This window comes from Trichomycterus rosablanca, chromosome 24 (genome assembly GCF_030014385.1).
Source record: "Trichomycterus rosablanca isolate fTriRos1 chromosome 24, fTriRos1.hap1, whole genome shotgun sequence".
NCBI classification, from domain to species: domain Eukaryota; kingdom Metazoa; phylum Chordata; class Actinopteri; order Siluriformes; family Trichomycteridae; genus Trichomycterus; species Trichomycterus rosablanca.
The window spans coordinates 2,839,812-2,859,835 of record NC_086011.1 but is presented as its reverse complement, the minus strand read 5'-3'; the positions used below and the strand labels follow the sequence as shown (position 1 = coordinate 2,859,835).

Here is a 20,024-nt window from a genome sequence, read left to right as displayed (position 1 = left end):
GAAATCAGTGCACGCCCTTCAGCAGCTAAAAGGGTCTTCAGGATCCCCTCACTTGCATAATAACCAGCGTACGTCATTTAAAGGTCCACACCCATCGCCCTGTATTTATGTTATTATTAATACTCTATATAAGCTTGTATTTTTATTTTTACTATACAGTTTTATTAGATAAAGTCTGGGAGGTTTTTATTCGCTCTGTCTAAAAATAGATTCATCTGTAGGAAAACTGAACGAGAGAGAAATTAAGCAGTAAGGGAGCGTGCTACGTCCAAAAGCAGCGCCGCTGTGAAGACGTCAGTGAAATGGCTTGTGTGTTCATCTAAGTGGATGTTGGTGCTCCGAGTGGCTGATTGATTTGCCTTTGTGGCGTGATAATAAGAAATCGTGTGTACCGAGATCTCTCAGTGTAGATTTAGTGGCGGCTCTAGCTCGAATTTCCTATTTCAGCTCTTCATCTGCTGTACTTTTTATTATTATTAAAAATAAAACGTGTACTGTTCTGCTGACGGTTCTGAATGGGGAAATAAATAAGCATTTCTGAAGTGTCGAGACATTTCCAGCAGGTCGTTTATCAGTCTGTAATTACAGGATATTAAACAACACACAAAGATCTCAATCAAACCATCAAGCGAATCCAAACATCAAATAAACTTTTAATATATATTTTTTGGTGCTTCAGAACTAAGTGCTAAAGTGCGTTGATCCAGAAGAAGTGGTTGTTTTTGCGTATATTGAACATGCCAAACTATTTGCATTAATTCATACTATTTAAATAAAAAAATACATCATTTTACAACAATTAGGACTCGTATTTAACTGTAAAAGAAGTACTATGACATTAAAACGTAATACCACTGTGGTGAGCCCTATACACCATATGGCCAAAAGTACGTGGACACCTGACCATGAGCTTGTCGGACATCCAATTTCAACAGCAATGGTATTAAAATAGAGCGACCTCTATGTGATCATTTCAGCTATAACAGCACCTTCTCACGAGACTTTTAAGTATGCCTGTGGGAATTTGTGCCCATTCAGTCAAAGAATGACAACATGTGTATGGCTGATGGCTCCTGTTCATTCCAGAGCTGTTGAACCCTGTGCAGGACACTGGAGTTTCTTTAAATCGAGCTTTTATTCATGAAACAGGGGTGCAGTCATACTGGAACAGGAAAGGGCCTTCCCTAAACTGTTGCTGCAAACTTGGAAGCTTATCATTCCCTGAATATCGCTGATTTATTACACCTGTTAGCAATTGTTGTGGCTGAAACACATGGATTCAGTAATTAGAAGGGACGTCCCAATACCCCTTCTAACTGTCCATATAGTGTATATAGGAGCAGAGGAAAAAATAACCTTCATTGAATTGAATGTACACTTAAACGTATATGACACCAAAAAGACAATATATATTTATACAAAGCCAAAATAAAGGCTGTCAGTCTGGGCCATAAAAACTAGAAGAAAGTAACTTTATTTGTCTTGTCTCGGATTGTTTTTAGCTTTGTTAGCACTGGTGTTTGTGCAAGTTGGGCCTGATATTAAATAAACTACATGTCCATTACATATATACAGCTTATAGCTATAGTATAATTTATCTTAAGTAACTTACTGTCATCTATCTCAGCGACCCACATTTTGTCCATGATTTTTTACACGACCCAGGCAACACAAGCAATGCATCTTACTCTCTCTATACAAGACGTAACATAAAGCCTCCACCAGGGGGCGTTTACGTACACGTTACCATTTACATTTTCGGTATTTAGCAGACGCTTTCATTTTTTTTATTGTCTAAGCAATTGAGGGTTAAGGGCCTTGAACCAGTGACCTTACTAGTCCAGTACCCTAACCGCTAGGCTACAACTGTCCTTTATTTATTTATTTATTTATTTATTATTTACCATTTATTACCAATTTTTTTCGGCTTATGATTCTGCTTTTTAGGGCGGCACGGTGGCTCGGTGGGTAGCACTGTCGCCTCACAGCAAGAAGGTCCTGGGTTCAATCCATAGGCGGGGCGGTCCGGGTCCTTTCTGTGCGGAGTTTGCATGTTCTCTCCGTGTCTGTGTGGGTTTCCTCCGGGAGCTCCGGTTTCCTCCCACAGTCCAAAAACATGCAGTCAGGTTAATTGGAGACACTGGATTGCCCTATAGGTGAATGGGTGTGTGTATGTGTCTGCCCTGCAATGGACTGGCACTCTGTCCAGGGTGTTACTGTGTGCCTTGCGCCCATTGAAAAGCTGGGATAGGATCCCCCCCGCGCGACCATGATTGGATAAGCAGGTAAAAAAAGTGAGTGAGTGATTCTGCTTTTTAACTTGGACACTTTGGCTCCAATGTTATGGAGAATTTAAATCCAACGGGATGTAACAGATTATTTACCAAAACGGCATTTCATACTGGGATTATTTTGACATTCAGAGGTGCCATAATGGGTGTCAAAATGTGGATGGTGATAAAAAAAGCCCAGTGCAGTAACAATAGTGCTGTAGTAACAATGTGTGTGCTGGTGCCCTGTCTATAGATCCTTTTACTGTGGTATGGTCAAAGATGCCCTAATGACGTAAATTCCCATATATAATCCAACCTCCTGACGTTAAACATAACCCATCCGAATAGGACTTTTGGCTCACAGCCTGTTAAAAAACTGTGCTGTGCTCATCCATGGGTGATGAACCAGAATTAATGATGTTCCCACAGTGGCCAGTAAAAGATCTTTTGGATCGATTCCAGCAAAATCCAGTCGCTTGTAATTCAATTTCCATCCCAAAACATCCCAAGACAGAAACCCTGAAAATGGCAAGCACTGATTTACAGAAAATCATTCTGGAGGTAATGCAACCAAACCACCAATCAGACTCAAGACCAAAACTCAAACCTCGCTTCACTCACTCAATTCACAAAGATCTGCCCACGCCGTCTCTACTGCTCACTGATGCCATGCTCCCATGCCACTTTGGCCTGCTCCTGGTCCTTGCTGAGCAGCGGCTGGGAGATCTTGCGTGGCAGCGGCCTCGGCACAGGCCTCAAGTCCTCCTCAGGGATGCACCCCTCCCTCAGGAACGGTTTAGGGGGGAGAACAGAAGAGGGGTCATGCTGATGCAGGTGGTAATGCCCCATGTACCCGGCGTGGACGGCGTGGATGTGGTGGTGTCCTTCCTGAGGCAGTATCGGCATCACGCCCACTGGTGCGGAGAAGCTGCGGCAGGGAGCGGACTTCAGGCTGTCCAGGACGTCGGGTTCAGAGATGCTGTAGCGCACCGGGACGCTGGAAGGGTCTGCTTCATCGGCGTCCGCCGTCCACGCGTGGCACCCGGATGTCGTGTCCAGCACTGGAGCGTCTGACGAGGACGGACCGAAGTTGCTCTCGCTCAGGGATGAGACGCCGCTGCTGGCACTGCCCGACAGCGTGGAGTTACTGCCATCGAGAACCGACTGAGGACTCGTAGGCGACGCAGGTATAGGGTGGAGAGGTGACTGGAAGCAGAAGGAAGAGTGGTGGGGGTTACGAATAGAATACACGTGTGCAGAACGACACGTGCAGGGTCAGCCACTGTACGGCCAGTGTGTGGGATTCAAACCCACACTATTCAAATGATAACCCAAAGCTCTACTCATTAAGCAACCACTCCCAGGTTTGACCTACAATGACCTATAGGGCATGAGACAGATGTTATGGTGTTGAGTTCAATGGGGCACCAGTGAGGTGGCATGGTGGCTCGGTGGGTAGCACTGCACCTCACAGCAAGAAGGTCATGGGTTCGATTCTCAGGTGTGGGTTTCGATTCCTAGGTGTCTGTGTGGGATTCCTCCCACAGTCCAAAGACAAGCAGTCGGGTCAACTGGGGCTACTAAAGTCCTGGTGACCTGTCCAGGGTCTTTCCTGCCTTTCGCCCAGTGAATTGGACCCATCGTGACCCTTTATAATCCAGTGAATGAATGGATTGGTTGAAAAAAAAACAATGTCCTAATATTTTTAGGACCCGTGGTAGTCACATGCCCTTAAAATCGCTCTAACGTTTCCCCTCATACGCCCCCCTGATTACCCACAGCCTAAATAATTAATACCAAGGTGTTATTCTTTATTACCCTGTGTTCACACACACATTTTATCAACCGACTCACCTGTTCCTGACAGTTTGGTGTAATTTATTCTGTGAGCACCGTGCCCGCCGACTGCTTTAATTAAATGCCAGAGAGAGGTGGCAAAGCTGTTGGTATTTTACGCTTCCCAGACCAGATGCCCCCTTTTTAACCCCTCGCTCCGATCTCTCATTAAACACGTTTGTATGGATCGATCCGCTGATAAGCAGAGACCCCAAATGATTCAGCGCAGGGACAAAAACAAAGGCGAGCAGTCCGGACTAAACACTCTGTATCGTGCAGGTAAAGGGAATTTAGACCAAAGTATGTGAAGGTATGGCGTTCCAGGGTGCTGGTGGCATGCGTGCCGGGTATTATAAGGGCAGGAATGTAGGTGTAGGTGAGGATACCTTTCGTAAGGAGCGTGCAGGAAGAGCTGGAGGAAGCTCACCGATCTGGTGCTGGAAAGCATCAAAGTGCATGGAGAAGTGGCCTACACGAAGCCGCCGAAAACAAGTCGATGGAAAAAGAAAGCACAGAAAACACAGAAATGAAGAAATGTCAAGAATTCTTTCTACGCAATTTATACATTCAGGATTTAAACTGTGAGTCACCCAAAGTATGTGACACACTACATAACATAACACGCTTCCATATACGAACAGATCTGGTGGATCTGGAAAGTTATGTGAAAGCTTTCCTCAACATTTTGGAGTTTGCTTGTGGGAATCTGTGCCCATTCAGTCAAAAAAGCATTTTTAAGGTCAGGCACCGAGGATGGAACAGGCCTGGCGTGCACTGATGTTCCAGTTCATCTAATGAGCGTATAATTGGGTTATGAGGTGCCTTCACATCTTGCTAAACCAGTTACGCTGAATCAGGAAAGGACCTTCCTTAAACTGTTGCACAGATTTAGAAGCATATTTATTTATTTAATATTTATTTGATGTAATCGTCTTTTCTTACCATGAGGGAAGTTGCGAGGAGGCACCGGCGGAGCCATCACACCTCCCACGTGAGCAGACAGGAAAGGAAGGGCGTCTCTGGTGCCGCTGTCCAGACTCCAACTGCTCGGAGCGGTCAGCACTGTCCGGGTAAAACAGAGCGATCATTTTAGAAGCCAGTAATCTGCAGTGCTGGACTAGGTAGTGTTTGCTTGAGGTTTAATCTAAGGTTTGACAACTGAATGTGAATTTAAGACCAGAAACAGGACAGTGCTGGACAAAAAGAGACGCTCACCTTTCTCAGCCACCGACAGGTTGGGGTCACTGCATGGTTTGCATGGACCAATCACCTGATGGAACAGAGCTCTCTGCAGATTGGTGGGCTGGGAGGAAGAGAAAATTGGTATTACACAGACTATAACGTATATATTCTACATCCGAGGTGTCAAACTCAGTTACAGAGACGGCCAAAATAAAAAAAAAAACAGGACTATGTCGAGGGCAAAAGTGGGTCAACATTTATTAAACAGGATATTGGATAAAGTACACAAGGAAAATATATTCTTTGATTCTTTTAAACTGGTTTAACGCTAATATATGTAAATAGATTTTCTGCCTCCCACCTGTCTTGCAAGCCCCTGTTTTCATAGTCCACTTTTCGTTTTGCCATTTCTTTTGGAAGGCTTGTTTAAATAAAATTAAAAGTGATGCTGATTTCTGACTTCTGGCCTCAGATGAATGTGCTATAGGTTGTATGAGAAATGTATGAGAAATGCCAAATAAAAGCATTTTTACTAGTGATGTCAGACTTTTGGCCCCCACTAGATAGACCAATCTGAAGTTCTGTTTTTTATTTTTATTTTTAATTGTAGTTTTTTGTATATATCTGTTGAGTCAAATATATTCTAGCAATTATAGCAATTCCTATTATTTATTTATTGAATAATGTAAAAATCAATACTGTCATTTAATTTTGTGGCTTGGCCTCGCAATTCCTTGGTGTTTGTGTTGGTGTTGGTGTTTACGGCTACAGCTGGGGTTTGGGGAGTTGTTTTGTTTTTTGCTCATACCTGTCCATTCTCATTGAGGTTGGGGTACATGGCACTGCTGGGCCGATCTCGATGGGCTGGCAGCAGCATCAGCATCTCCCGGTTGTGCCGGTATTTATCAGGCAGTGATGGAGAACTGACTGCTCACAGAGAGAGAAGTAAAAGTGACAGACTAGGTTATAACTTGAGAAACGCTCGACTTGTACTAAAAGTGATAGAAGTGCTCGTCGTCGGCTCACCTCGGATGCTCCCTGAATTGATCATCTGAGGCGGGGCGGAGTGTGTGGAGCTCAGGCTGGACGTCGAAGGGCTGGGCTGGAAATTTCCACATGATATAAGAAAAGGTTTTCATTCATTCATTTATTAATTCACTTATTTAACCGCTGCATACTGGTTATAATGGGAAACAGTGGCCGCAGGGCAGGAGCTCCAATCCTCAGCAGGAGAGGCACCAATTCATTGCATGGCAATTCACACTTATACACCCAAAAAAAGGGATTTTTTTAGTACGCAAATACGAATCATGAAGTCCTAGATTAACAGTGAAGAGGACAAATGTTTTTTGTGAAACCACAATATCAAGGAATAAAATATATTGGGGTTTGTGTGTGTGTGTGTGTGTGTGTGTGTGTGTGCTGACCTGCATGCGGTAGAGTTCCTCAGAATGCTCCATCAGCACTCCATCAGTAAGGATGAGAAGGTTCCCAGTCTCACTGGAGATACGAGAGGAGAGAGTGAGATGAGTGAGACACATTTAGAGACCAAGACGACGGGATGATAGGTGGGATGGAGGGGTAAGGGTATGTAAAACAAACTAAACGAATAAAAAAAATAAAAAATAAATAAAATAAAAAAAACCAACAAAAAAAATAAAAACAAAACAAAACAAAAACCAAACAAAACTAAACAAACAAAACAAAAAAACAAAACAAAACAAAAAAAATCAACAAAAACACAAAAACAAATAAAACCAAACAAAAACTAAACAAACAAAACTAAACAAAAACAAAAAAACTAAAACAAATAAAATAAAATAAAACAAAACAAAAACAAAAATAAAACAAACAAAAATAAAAACAAAACAAAACAAACTAAACAAAACCTCATGGACGGTCCTTAGTACCTAGTACCTGTGAGGGACCCAACTGTGTGTCTGGATTTGAATGTTAATACTGATATAATAAACGTTAATGTATGATACCCGTTCAGTGTGTGTGTGTGTGTGTGTGTGTGTGTGTGTGTGTGTGTGTGTTTGTTGTGCTCACCTGTGTCTGTGCATGAGTTTGATGCTGTCCGGGCTCATGGGATTATGGGAAGTGAGGACGGCCCGCGGGTTGCTGGATCCAGAGCAGACCGCACTTAGTCTGTCCAAGCCTGGCAGACCCTGCACGACCCACACAAACACCACAGTGAATACTACAGTAAATACCCAAACTCTATGCTCGCTTATCTAATCGCTGATCTTGTGTGATACCATGGTAAAAAAATGGGTAAATGGGGTAAAGGTAAAATAACCGAGGTGGCCAAATTCACGGAAACCAACAATGCGTTGAATGAAAGACTTAAATTTATCCGCAGCCCTCAGCCGAGAAAGTGGGTAAAAGCGAGATAGTGCAGTAAGACGTTCAGAGCGCCTGTGACAATCGAGTCCTCAGAGAAAGAATAAAGAAAAATCCCAGGACACGCCCGTAAACGTAACACCAATAACAAGGAATGACTGAGTGCAGACTGAGGTTGGTATCTTACGAGGCACAAGCTGCTCCTCATCATCTGGAACTGATCGATCAGCTTCTTGTGAAGAGGACGCATCTCTGGGTGCACCAGTTTGTCATGGACCGCCAGACCGACCCCGAGAACATGAACCTACGACATGATCCGGTTCATTAGCACTCATATCCAGAACATCAAGCTGCTCAGCTCTGTCGTACAGAGAGCACGGCGTCGACGTTTACCTGTTCCTGCATGAGATCTTTCAGCTGAGCGATCTTCTCTGTGTCCTCCGGATGAGAGGTGATGTACTCCTTATCGAAGAACACCTGAAATAAACAGAAACAGGTGTGTGTGTGTGTGTGTGTGTGTGTGTGTGTGTGTACGGCTTTTATTTACGTTAAAAGAAAAATGCACAACCTGACCAAGCTATTTGAGAACACACTGTAATTATGCTAAATTAATTTAGGCTAAAACAAAAGCATCATCATCACAATAAATATATCAATAAGTATATTATACACTATATGGCCAAAAGTATTTGGACACCTGACCATGAGCTTGTCGGACATCTCCATTTCAAAAATAAACGCTATTAAAACAGTGACCTAGAGTGACCTCTATATGATCGTTTCAGCTACAACAACAAACACTGTTCTGGAAATGTCTGTGTGAATTTACAGTACTGTGAGAGCATTAAGGGCCTTGCTCAAGGGCCCAACAGCAGCAACCTGGCAGTGGTGAGACCTGAATCAGCAACCTTTTGATTACTAGTCCAGTACTCTAACCTCTAGGCTACAACTGTCCTACAGGCATTTAGAAGACGCCTTTATCCAAAGCAACTTACAGTACTGTGACAGCATATAGTCTAAGCCATTGAGGGTTAAGGGTCTTGCTCAAGGGCTCAACAGTGGCAACCTGGCAGTAATGGGGCTGGAACTAGTGACCTTCTGATTACTAATGTTAGTCAAAAAGCCTTAGTTGATGTTCCGGTTCATTCCAGAGCTGTTTAGTGAGGCCACTGAAGTTCCTTTAAACTGAGCTTGCTTTGTTTACATGGTACAGTCATGCTGGAACAGGAAAGGACCTTCCCCAAACTGTTGGAAGCATATAATTTTCTTAATATCATTGATTTATTACACCTGTTGGCAACTGTTGTTACCTGTTGAGCATATCTGGATCTGCCCAGCGTTTTTGAGTATTGCTGGACCCACTACGACCCTGACCAGAATGATTAGTTAGAATAAATGAACCTACATTAGCATAAACCTGAACGCACCTGAGCGCAACACTGACTCTGTGTTAGCACTTAGCATCTAATTCCTCAGTATTTAGCTCCATCAGGAACGTTAATTAAGCCTGACAGCGGCTCAGCTGTTATTAACGAATCTTTCACAGTTAATTAGTAACCTGACGATAAATGCTGAGCGTTTGATAGCAGCAGGTTTGTACAGACCCATGTGTTCCGGCTCGGTTCTTACCTCCTGGTAACGGGCGATCCCTCCGTTGACGGCGGCGTCGATCACGCCGTTCAGACACATGCTGAGCAGGTTGATGTTGCCGTGGAGCTGCTTGTGCTGGTACTGACTGATCAGGGTCCGCAGCTCCTGGTTCTTGTTCTCCACCACCGAGATGGCGTTCTCCAGTGGGCTCACCTCAACCTGCCAGAGACATGATTACAGATTTGGAATGAATTGTGTTATAGACATTATAGCAGGGGTGGACAAAAGTATTCGGACACTGTCATCACAAACATTACCAGCCCCATTGATACACCATATGACCAAAAGTATTTGGACACCCAACCATGAGCTTGCTGGATATCATTTAAAAAATAGAGTGACCTCTATGTGATCTTTTCAGCTATAACAACAGCCACTCCTCTGAGAAGCCTTCTCACAAGATTTTAAGTTATGTCTGTGGGAATTTGTGCCCACTTAGTCTAATCGAAACTCTGGGCGTTCATGTTGGTCAAGAAAGCCTCAGTTGATGTTCCGGTTCATTCCTAAGCTGTTTAGTGGTGCTGAAGTCAGGAGTTTTGTTAAACTGAGCTTTTCTTCATGTCTTTATAGAGCTTGCTTTGTCCACAAGGAAACAGTCATGCTGGAACGGGAAAGGGCCATCCCTAAACTGTTGCTGCAATGTTGGAGATATATACTTTTCGTTATATTATTGATTTATTACACCTGTTAACAACTGCTCTGGCTAAACACATACATTTAAACATTAGACGAGGCATCCCAATACTTTTTGTCCATATATTGAAAGTAGTCAAAGGTGCATTTGTGAGATTAGACACTGATGCTTGTTAAAAAGACCTGGCTTGTATCCTTGGCATTCCAATTCATCTCAGAGGTGTTAAATGTTAAGTAAAGTTATATAAGAAGAATATAAACACCTGATGAGATGATGGAGTGCTCTGTAATGTAGTAGTATCTATAGAGGATTTACCAGCCTGCACCATAGGGTGCACCTGGGTTCACCTGGTCCTGGAAAACCGCAAAATAATCCACATCATTTTGTACTAAAACACAGCTAAATCTCGAATTTGAGACTCAAGTCTTGGCGGAAGTGGTAGTGCTGTTTAGTACAGCGGGGTTTTATACAGCTCAATATGGTTAAACAGCCGATGAATAGATACACGAGGAAGCACTGACCAGCTCTCTTTTCTCCACCTCAAACCAGCGAGAGATGCCGGGCAGTGAGTGTGTCAGGATCAGCGTGGTCCTCTCGATCCACAGACTCTGCAAACACATGGAGGTGTAACACATGATTAAAAACGGTTACTCACTTCATTCACTCTGTCATTTTATTTCATCCTGGCTGTAGAAAATCCTCTGAGGTGAGAACATGCTAAATAATAATCTGTTGTGAGACGATGTGAGAAACGAGGACTGGTCAAACATCCCAATTGTCCCAATAACAGCTCATGATCTGACCTTAAACTCGTTCTCCTTGTCTTTGGGGCCTTTGTGGAAGGGCCGGTCGTAGCGGAAGCGCCGCACGTTGTTCACTCGGTAGAAGCTTTTGATGCGGTCCGGCACGCGGTCCATCTGAAGCACGTCCACGTTCTCTGAAACTGGAGAAACGGCGTAGATCTGAAGGTCTGAGTGGCTTCGGGTCAGGAAAATACTTACAGGTTGAGGGTACAGATGCTAGAGCAAGTGGCACACGGGCGCCTCCACGAAATCTACCCAGGTCAGTGATATTACTATGGTCTATTTTCAAACCCTGAAGGTGGGTCTCAAGTCAAAAAATGGGTCGCATAAACTTACTACTTAACAGGCACATAAACGTATACACGAACGTTTCCTTGTGGAGGCTTTATGTTACATTCTGCAGATTGTAGAATAGAATCTTTACTGTCACTATACACATGTACATGTATGAAATTTCGCACAGCATCTCTCCAATAGAGATAGTAGCAGTACAGAAAAAGATAGGAGTAGTAAAAGTAGTATTTACATCCTGAAAAATAAAATGACATTTTTACACTCTGCTCAAGTAAATTTACATTGTAGTTTTAAATATTAGATACTGAATACGTGTGCAAATGCTGCATAGACTTTTGTGTGTGTGTGTGCTGAGTCTTTTTCAGTGTGGTGTGTTCTTTGTCTGGATGAGGAGGGGTGTGATGGAGGCTACAGCTCTGGGAGAGAAGTAGAGCATAACAGAGAGAGTAAGATGCTTTGATTTAGGTTGTTTGGGTCGCTACAAAAATCATGGACAGAATGTGGGTCACTTGAAAAAAAAAAAGCAAAAACCCTGATCTACTCCAACCACTTAAAACATATCAGTAGGTGGACTGGTTGCTGAAAGCTGTGTGATCAATTAGTGCCCTGTTCCCGCCTTATGACTAGTGTTATCTGGTGTGGCTGGACGCTGCACCCCTACCCCGATAAAACAAATCTGGATAATAATCCTACAAATATCCCATATTACTTTATTTCAATCACTGAACACCACACTACACCACTAACACTACTAACACCCCGGAGTACACACTGGACCTATTATTCATTATTATCATTAAAACTGTCATACATATAAATATCTGCATTATTATTTACCCGTATATGTATAGTTATTTAGCAGCGTCTTTATATAGCTATAGCTGTAGTTGTATGGTTATTTATTTTACACATCTTTATTATTATTATTACTGTTACTATAATACATACTTAGCTAATCCTATTTTTATTCATTTGATTATTGTAATTATTACAATTATGTATATAGAACTATGTACATATATGTAAATAGCTATAGTATTAAGTATGTATTAATCATAGATATATACATTTACTGATATTCTCTGGCTTTTGGCACAATGCTACTATTCACTAACTGCATTTCGTTGCCTTGTACCTGTAATGAGCAATGACAAAGTTTAACGTATCTAATCTATCTATATTAAAGGATACACTGGGCATCACACTGCAGAATGGCCTCATCTGGCTGATTGGGGTGCTGCATGGCAATGGCCTGTGGGAATTCTCCCAGCATCCTCTGCTGGAACGCTTCGAGCCGTTCGTAGTCGTGTCCCCGACACACAAACTCCTTATTCTGCGCCGACAAAGCAAATAAATTAAACTTCACAGCAACGAGAACGTTTTCCAATTTTCCTTACACCAATGAAAGAATTCCTGCGTGAAAATGAGAACGTAACGACCGTTAGCGTAACCTTCGGCACGAGAGGAAATAACGGCGCTCGCTCTGGCTCATCGGTTCCACTCCTAAATGTTAACAGGGGGAGAGAAAACGATTACACAAGCTTACCCTGAGGAAAAAGGGAAATTTGCGGCCGTAAAAGCCCACCCTGAAGAACTCGGGTTCCAGTCTCTGCTGCTCCATGATGTTGTCGTAATACGCCGCTTCCATTTTCTATACACACATTTAAAACACACGTTACTGGTACTGAACTTCAAGTTGAATAAACTGACCGAATATATTTATACTGGACTCACCCGTATCCAGCTCAAGCTTTGGTAGTCGTATAAGGATTCGTACTGTAATGCCAGCTCTCGACAGAACGGAATCCCGTACTCCCAGCACTGAGGAGACAAACCAGTACATTGAGTGGAACAATGTGGATCATTCACAGTTTAGCCTGGTTTTGTTCTACACCGGAGTACCTTTGAATGGGTTGCGAGCCAAAAAATAGGTCACAGAGAAAAATAATAGTAATTAAATAATCAAATTTTAACAGGCACATAAAAACAAAATGAACCTGTACATGAACGCCACTGGGGTCACAGAGGTTTTGGAATGGGATGTTTACCAAATTCCAGCCAATCCCAGGCGTCCGTGAGTTTTTAACATGACCTGAAAGTCATACCTTGCCCTTGTTGAAGTAGTGGATGACTTTCCGGCAGAGGTCCTCTTTGCGATGCCACTCGCTCTGAGCAGGGTAGTGCAGGAACTCTCGGAGGGGTCGATCCTCCCACTGCAGCAGCTCCCAGTAAAGCAGCAATGTGAACGAAGCCTCTGCGGAGAAAAGCAACCCGTGAGTTCCACCACTCCACTTTACACAGTCTCCTGAGCACGTTACCTGAGCGCGTTCCTCACCTGTGTAGTTCTCGGCCTGCAGGTGCATGTCGCACAGCTTGTGGATGTAGCGGATGTACATCTCCTCCTTATTGATCTCAGACTTATAGAAGTTCTGCGGAGGAAAGAACAAGCAGCGATGTGACTGCCGCCGCACCAGAGGGGGACAAAAGTCCGGCCGAGCGTAAGTGGTGAAAGTTAGTAAACGTTTCTCAGCTCACCAGCAGGTTGACGGTACAGCCGATTTTTTTGTTCTCTGTCTCGTCTCCCTTCATACAGTCCCTGTTTACATAAAGCACAAAATTTAGGGGATATCAAGTCTGATAGTAGGCCAAAAACTAGCCCAAATCTAGGCTAGGAATGCCCACCTTGTGTCTGCACAAGTAGCTGACTGTAGTCGATCTGTTTTTATTTTTTATTTTTAATTTGCACCCTAATTCAGTTGTGGGCATTTGGAGCTCATCTCTTTTACTAATCTTGGAAATCTTGGAACTGAAACTCCTACCTGTAGTCCAGCAGCCTCTCCATGAGGCGAGTGACCGAGGTGACAAAAGAGATGCCGGTCTCACGCCACGTCTCCTGCTCGATCTTCTCTAAAAGACTGGACACCAAGGACAGACAAACAAACAAACATGATGTCAGATTCTCAATGGCACTCAACGCTCGAAACAGAATGAACCCTTCAGCAAAAGAGAAGCTTGGAGGATGGCACGCAGCAGGCTGGTGTTAATACAGACCCAGCTGGTTAGTTCCATCTTACCTGGGATAGGGTCCGAAAAGCTGGGTACTGTCGTCCGGCAGCACGGAACAAACACAGTGAGGTTAGTAGTGTAAGAGCAACGTAAAGAAAATGTTATTTATTTAAGAGAAGATAAGAAACAGATGAAGCTTTACTGCAGAGGAAACTGTGAAACTCACAGCAAACCGAAAAGCTCCCTGTAGTTCTCGTCTCCTCTCCCCTCAGATACCAAACTGTCTAACTTATCAATCAGCTCTGCCTCCACCTGAAACCACAAACACACATGAGATGTTCCAGTTCCTGCCGAAAAATCATCACGCTCCTTTAAATTGGTCATTCTTTTGTCTTACAGTGTTAAATAAAAACTCCTTTACTCTTATACAACCCTCACCTGTTTGAAGTTGCCGTTCTTGCGCTGTTCCCAGTCCATCATGTCATGGAAGATGGGGATCATGATATTTCTGACCTCGCTCTGAGGCACCAGCGTCACACCCAGAAAGGGCCCGATCATCCCCGGGATGAAGTGAATCTTATTTTCACCTGGGAGGAAAATACAATCACATAACCAACTCAGTTTCTGGATGCTCAGAACCTTTGGCTGAATTAAAATGTCTTGACAAATAATACTAACAGTGCTTGTGTGTTTATATATGTTTATTTATGTTTATTAATAAAGTAAATAAACCAGCAGATCTACACTATGTGGCCAAAAGTACGTGGACACCCCGTTGGAATAAAATCAGTACAAAAACAATTAAATTAAATGAAAAACAGAGCCCCAGCCTCAATTTTATTAAACACCTTTTAAATAAATGGGAACGTTTTTCATGAGCCAGGCTTTCTGGCCCAACGTGTTCTTTTGACTGAATGGGCACAAATTCCCACAAACACACTGCAAAGTCTTGTGGAAAGCCTTCCCAGAGAATGTAGGCTGTTATAGCCACAAGGGGGGAAGGAAGCAACTCTGTATTAAAGACCATAATTTTGCAACAGCTCACAGTCAGGTGTCCACATACATTTATGCTTGTCATTAAATAGATTATTCTTTCTTTTTCATCATCTTTTGATACTGGAACACATGACACCATGATTGTTTGATTTTTTACTTTCATACCACCCTGATAAAAATGTAAAAAACAGAGTACAGTATGGTGGTGTAGTGGGTAGCGCTGTCGTATCACAGCAAGAAGGACCTGGGTTTGATTCCTTGGCCGGGCAGTCTGGGTCATTTCGGTGTGGAGTTTGTATGTTCTCCCCGTGTCCCTTGTCTGTGTGGGTTTCCTCCGGGTGCTCCGGTTTCCTCCCACAGTACAAAGACAAGCAGTCAGGTTAATTAGAGCTAGTAAAATGCCGTGTGTGAGTGTATGTGTGTGTGACATGTGACAGACAGTCGACCTGTCCAAGGTGTTTCCAACCTTTCGCCTAGTGGATCAGACCCACCGTGACCCTGACCAGAATAAAGCGGTGGTGAATGTGACATTGGAATGTGCCTTAATCTGAAAATACTAACTTCTGTCTATAGAGGTCGCTGTTGTCTTTCTGAAATGACCTGAGACGATCAGCCGTTAAAAAATGACCGATAATAAATTACTCACCCAGGTTTTGCCACATGCTAAATAGCTCATACGCCATCATGACTCTCATGTCACCATACCTGCCAGAAATCAATAAAAACACATTGTTTGAAACGTTAAATGGTTTTTAATACACGTTGAAGCAGACAGTAAATAATAAAGTGTGAAAACGATGAAGGCAAACCGCATTTACATTCACAGCATTAGCAGAGATGCTAATATCCAGAGCAACAGAGGAGCTAACTCAGTAAACACACTAAACGATAAAATACTCTGTTTCTTGTATTCCAGCTAGAATAGAGTAAAATTAAATATGTAATAGATCTAAAAAGAAGCAGGAAATATAAAATAAAGGAACAACAGGGAGTAAAAATGTTTTATATACATGAGGTTGACCCTGTTGATTAAGTACCTCAAGTGACATTGAAAAGTGTATTGTTGAGTCTTCTAGCATATTGTTGAGTCTTTTTAGGATGCTGTAACAGAAGTTCTTGTTCTTGTGCAAAATTTTTTGTGCAAAAAGAGAAGTGTGAAGTGATGTGTGAAAATAACACTTCAGATTTAACAGCAAAAACATTTCTCTGTTTATCTGTGTGTGGAGCACATCACACAGCCCTTGTTTTAGTGGTGGCTGTCTTTCTTTACTCTAGTACAAGTAAACATCAGTCTACAAACATGAATCTTTCAGAACCCTGATAGAACAAAAAATAGGTAGAACAGACACTTTCCATTTAAGTAGGGTGACCATACGTCCTCTTTTTCCCCGGACATGTCCTCTTGTTTGAACCTAAAAAATGCATTCGGCCGGGATTTCAAAATATCTAAAACATTTCTGGGATTCGGCTTTTGTAGTCTGTGTGCACTATTCTTTGCATGTTTTTGCACTGAAAACCAAAATATGGTCACCCTAAGTTAGTATTTAGTAAAGAGGTGATCTGTGATGGACTTGCAACCTGTCCTTCCTGCATTTCGCCCAATAAATCAAACCCAGCACGACCCTGAGCAGAATAAAGCGCTGGTAAATCAGACAATAAAAAAATTAATAAAGAGATAATGATGTTCTGTAATTGTCTTTTGAAGATGTAAAGAGACTCCGCTGTTCAGACAGAGGATGTTTACTCCACCACTTTGGTGTTACTAAAGAGAAGAGCCTTGATGCTTGTCCTGCTTGACAGCCTCAAATTCAAAAGGTCAGTCAGGGTTGGCCTGTTTTTGGCTTTGTAGACGAGTATCGTTGTTTTTAACTAAATGCAGGCAGCTACAGGAAGCCAGTGTGGAGAGAGTAGCCGTGGGGTGGTGTGGCAATCTTTGGTTTCATTATCAGTCAGTTGTGGAGGTCTGATGGACATGGGAAGACCTGCCGGAAGGGAGATGCGATACACTGATGAGCCAAAACATTATAACCACCTGCTTAGCAGTGGTAGCTCAGGAGTTAAGGAACTGAGCAAGTAATCAGAGGGCTGCTGGATCAAGCCCCACCATAGCCAGGTTGCCAGTGTTAAGCCCCTGAGCAAGGACCTTAACCTTGGCTGTGCCAACCAAATGCCAGGACTGAAAACATAATTTAGTACATTTGGATGACACTTTCATCCACAAAATGGGTGCAAAAAAGTTTGAATTGCTACTCCAAAGGACACTGGGTAGGACCAGAGATGCAGTTGGAACACAGACTCTAAGACTTAATAACAGGTTTATATTAGATTCAAAATAACTTTAACGCTGTCGGACGACGTCTGCTGTTGTGCTTGTATGCAAGATAAACCGAGCATTAATGTGTGTGCTCATGTTTGGGAAGGCAAACACAATGATTAGGATGTCAGGGCAAGGAAGGGTGAGCTTGTTCCACACACACACACACACACACACTGAGCCAAGAACTAGCAATTAATCATCCGGGATACATTTTTAGTGCTCAGAAAAGTACTTAACAGGAAAAAAGGACTTTCGTTTCAAACACACAGTCAGCCGCTAAGCAGCGCAGTCTCACAGTCATTAATCATAAACCACACACATTTTAGATTTTCACCACAAACACTTACTCAGCATCCTGTCCACTTCACCTACTGCTGATGTGAATCATTACATTTATGCAATACAATACTGATATCAATCCAAGCTTAAAGATGCAGCATAGTGTACCATCTACAGCACATCAAATTAGCACTCTCAGCTCGAGAACATTAGAGTAGCCAATCCACCTTCTACAGTTTCTGAGTGGTGGGAAAAAACCAGACATACCAAACTCCTTGTACATAGTAGCTCAGGACCACAAGCTAAAAGAAAGTATGTTGGACCCCTTGGGTGCCCAAAAGGGACAAGGCTTAATTCTTAAGGCCTGGTTGGGCACTCAATACACCGTTGGTTGTATTTGAGGGAGGGGAGACCAACAGGAACTCCTACTGTCTGGCTGAGGTGTCAAAACAAGCCGTAATAATTAAAATATTAATAATAATAACAACAAAGCATCTCAAAAGCAACATTCTTCACTGTTTGGGGAAAACTTAAATGTCTGCCTTGTGTGTCTATGGGGATTTGCACCAATGTAATCAGATGTTTGGGTGAGGTGAAGGTCAAGGCTCTGTGTGGGCCACTGAACCTTTTCTCCATCATATATGTCAAAAAATTGTTTAATGGACCTCGCTTTGTGCCCTGGGGACACAGTCCTGCTGGAAAATGTATGATTAATTCAATATAATAGATTTTTTTTACCATTGTAAGAAATGGAAACGTACATACAGGTCATTTAAGGTCCGACCTGTAATTAGTTTATGATACAATAATGCACATTTTCTTTTGTAAATATGTGCTCTCAAGGAACCTCCCCATTGACAAAAAGGTACACGCTAGTACTTCTGAGAGCATGTAAGCCTTTCCGAAGTTCGCCAGCAGGGATCCGTTCCCTCACGCTGCGTTTAAAATTAGCATCCACCAGCTAAAACATCCACCGGCTAATGTTTCACATCATTTATTACACTGACAAACGCATTGACAATCTGCATCAATCATTATTTGCTCATCCTTGCAAAGTACTCGATTTGTCTTCTGGACTTTCAGACTAATGACTGGAATAATAATAAAGTATTTCAGCTTAATTACAACAGACAAACTTTCAAAGGTGCCGTCGGTGATTCCAAACATCTGCCCTTACACGCCACCAGTATCGTCTGCCGCTATTTATAGTGGTTTTACTGGGTTGTGACGGAATTCAGTTTGACGTCCCACAGAGGTTTTAGCTCCCGAGGGGTCACTTAAATCACCAGAAAATATTTTGGTAGGAAGAAGAGAGAAAGTGCTAACAAACTGTAACCTAATAGTCATAGAGCTAAAGGCACTGAGATCACACGAGGAACTCGCTAGCTTTTTAAGAGGGACACAAACTGGACGTGACACATCAGGTTTTAACACGATCATAAAGAATTCAGTTTTTACACTTTTACCCATTTTGTTATTTCATTCTGCTCATGATCTGTCCATGAGATGCTGTTTAATACAAAAATATTGTCCTGCTTTCCTTATACTGTAGGTCTTTACTCTGAACTTTCTGACACCTCAATTTACATTTTCGCCATTTAGCAAAATCTTTTATCCAAAACGACTTACAGTACTGTGACAGTATATTGTCTAAGCAATTGAGGATTAAGGGCCTTGCTCAAGGGCCCAACAGTGGCAAATTGGCAGTGGTGGGGCTTGAACCGGTGACGTTCTGATAACTAGTGTAGTACCTTAGTCTGACTAGCCAGACATGCAGAGGCCTGACTAGCCAGTAGCATCACTAACATTTGAACCCTGGATCCTCAGATCTCAGCAGTAGTGGGCTAGCGTCTGGACCCGACACATTAATTCACACATAACTGACTGATATAATTTTATTAATATAAATAATCGTGCCTCTCAAGCTATCTGTTGTGAAATGACAGAGTAGGAATAAGGGAATAAGTCTTACTTGTCCAGGATCTTCTTCCTCTTGGCTGGAGATAAAGTCTCGAGTTGTAGACTGGGCTGGTTGATGTACAGCACTGTCAGACTGAAGTACGAGTTCCATATCTAATCCGAATGGAAATACGGGCGTGTCAGTACACTTTGATAAATGGACACTAAAGCACAACGTTTTCTCTCCCAACATTGTGGTAAAAAGCCGAGAAATGTCTGGCGTCTGAATTCTGCTTTACGGATTTCTATTGAAGCCCTTTATTTAGTCTTTGCTGTTTCCTGATTAGTGGAGCCCAGTGGAGCCATCTGTATCACGCAGTGTGGACAGTCTGTCATCACCACTGTGTGTGTGCGTGTGTGTGACTGTGTTTGTGTATGTGTGAGTGTTTGTGTGTGTATATGTGTTTGTGTTTTAAATGTGAATGTGTTTTAAGGGTGCATGTCACAGT

General features: G+C 42.7%; 1 protein-coding gene across 3 annotated transcripts in view; it reads right to left on the bottom strand.

Annotated features, from left to right (window-relative positions):
* Positions 1-666: 666 nt before the first annotated feature.
* The window catches only part of dock3 (dedicator of cytokinesis 3), a 132,041-nt gene continuing 112,683 nt past the window's right edge, over positions 667-20,024 (bottom strand). For 2 of the 3 annotated variants that reach the window (XM_062987080.1, XM_062987082.1), the window contains exons 30-54: positions 19,589-19,689; positions 15,667-15,725; positions 14,463-14,611; positions 14,251-14,336; positions 14,093-14,119; positions 13,838-13,933; positions 13,554-13,614; positions 13,354-13,447; positions 13,124-13,272; positions 12,753-12,839; positions 12,565-12,669; positions 12,210-12,351; positions 10,725-10,891; positions 10,443-10,529; positions 9,267-9,446; positions 8,031-8,114; positions 7,825-7,941; positions 7,344-7,462; positions 6,719-6,791; positions 6,318-6,393; positions 6,100-6,218; positions 5,325-5,412; positions 5,052-5,171; positions 4,496-4,578; positions 667-3,479 (exon numbers count right to left, since the gene is read on the bottom strand). In XM_062987080.1, coding sequence (XP_062843150.1) covers positions 2,925-3,479; positions 4,496-4,578; positions 5,052-5,171; positions 5,325-5,412; positions 6,100-6,218; positions 6,318-6,393; positions 6,719-6,791; positions 7,344-7,462; positions 7,825-7,941; positions 8,031-8,114; positions 9,267-9,446; positions 10,443-10,529; positions 10,725-10,891; positions 12,210-12,351; positions 12,565-12,669; positions 12,753-12,839; positions 13,124-13,272; positions 13,354-13,447; positions 13,554-13,614; positions 13,838-13,933; positions 14,093-14,119; positions 14,251-14,336; positions 14,463-14,611; positions 15,667-15,725; positions 19,589-19,689 — 3,024 coding nt within the window. In that variant the 3' untranslated portion in view covers positions 667-2,924. The remainder of the gene's footprint in view (positions 3,480-4,495; positions 4,579-5,051; positions 5,172-5,324; positions 5,413-6,099; positions 6,219-6,317; positions 6,394-6,718; positions 6,792-7,343; positions 7,463-7,824; positions 7,942-8,030; positions 8,115-9,266; positions 9,447-10,442; positions 10,530-10,724; positions 10,892-12,209; positions 12,352-12,564; positions 12,670-12,752; positions 12,840-13,123; positions 13,273-13,353; positions 13,448-13,553; positions 13,615-13,837; positions 13,934-14,092; positions 14,120-14,250; positions 14,337-14,462; positions 14,612-15,666; positions 15,726-19,588; positions 19,690-20,024) is intronic. The other variant, XM_062987081.1, reaches the window with a different exon arrangement.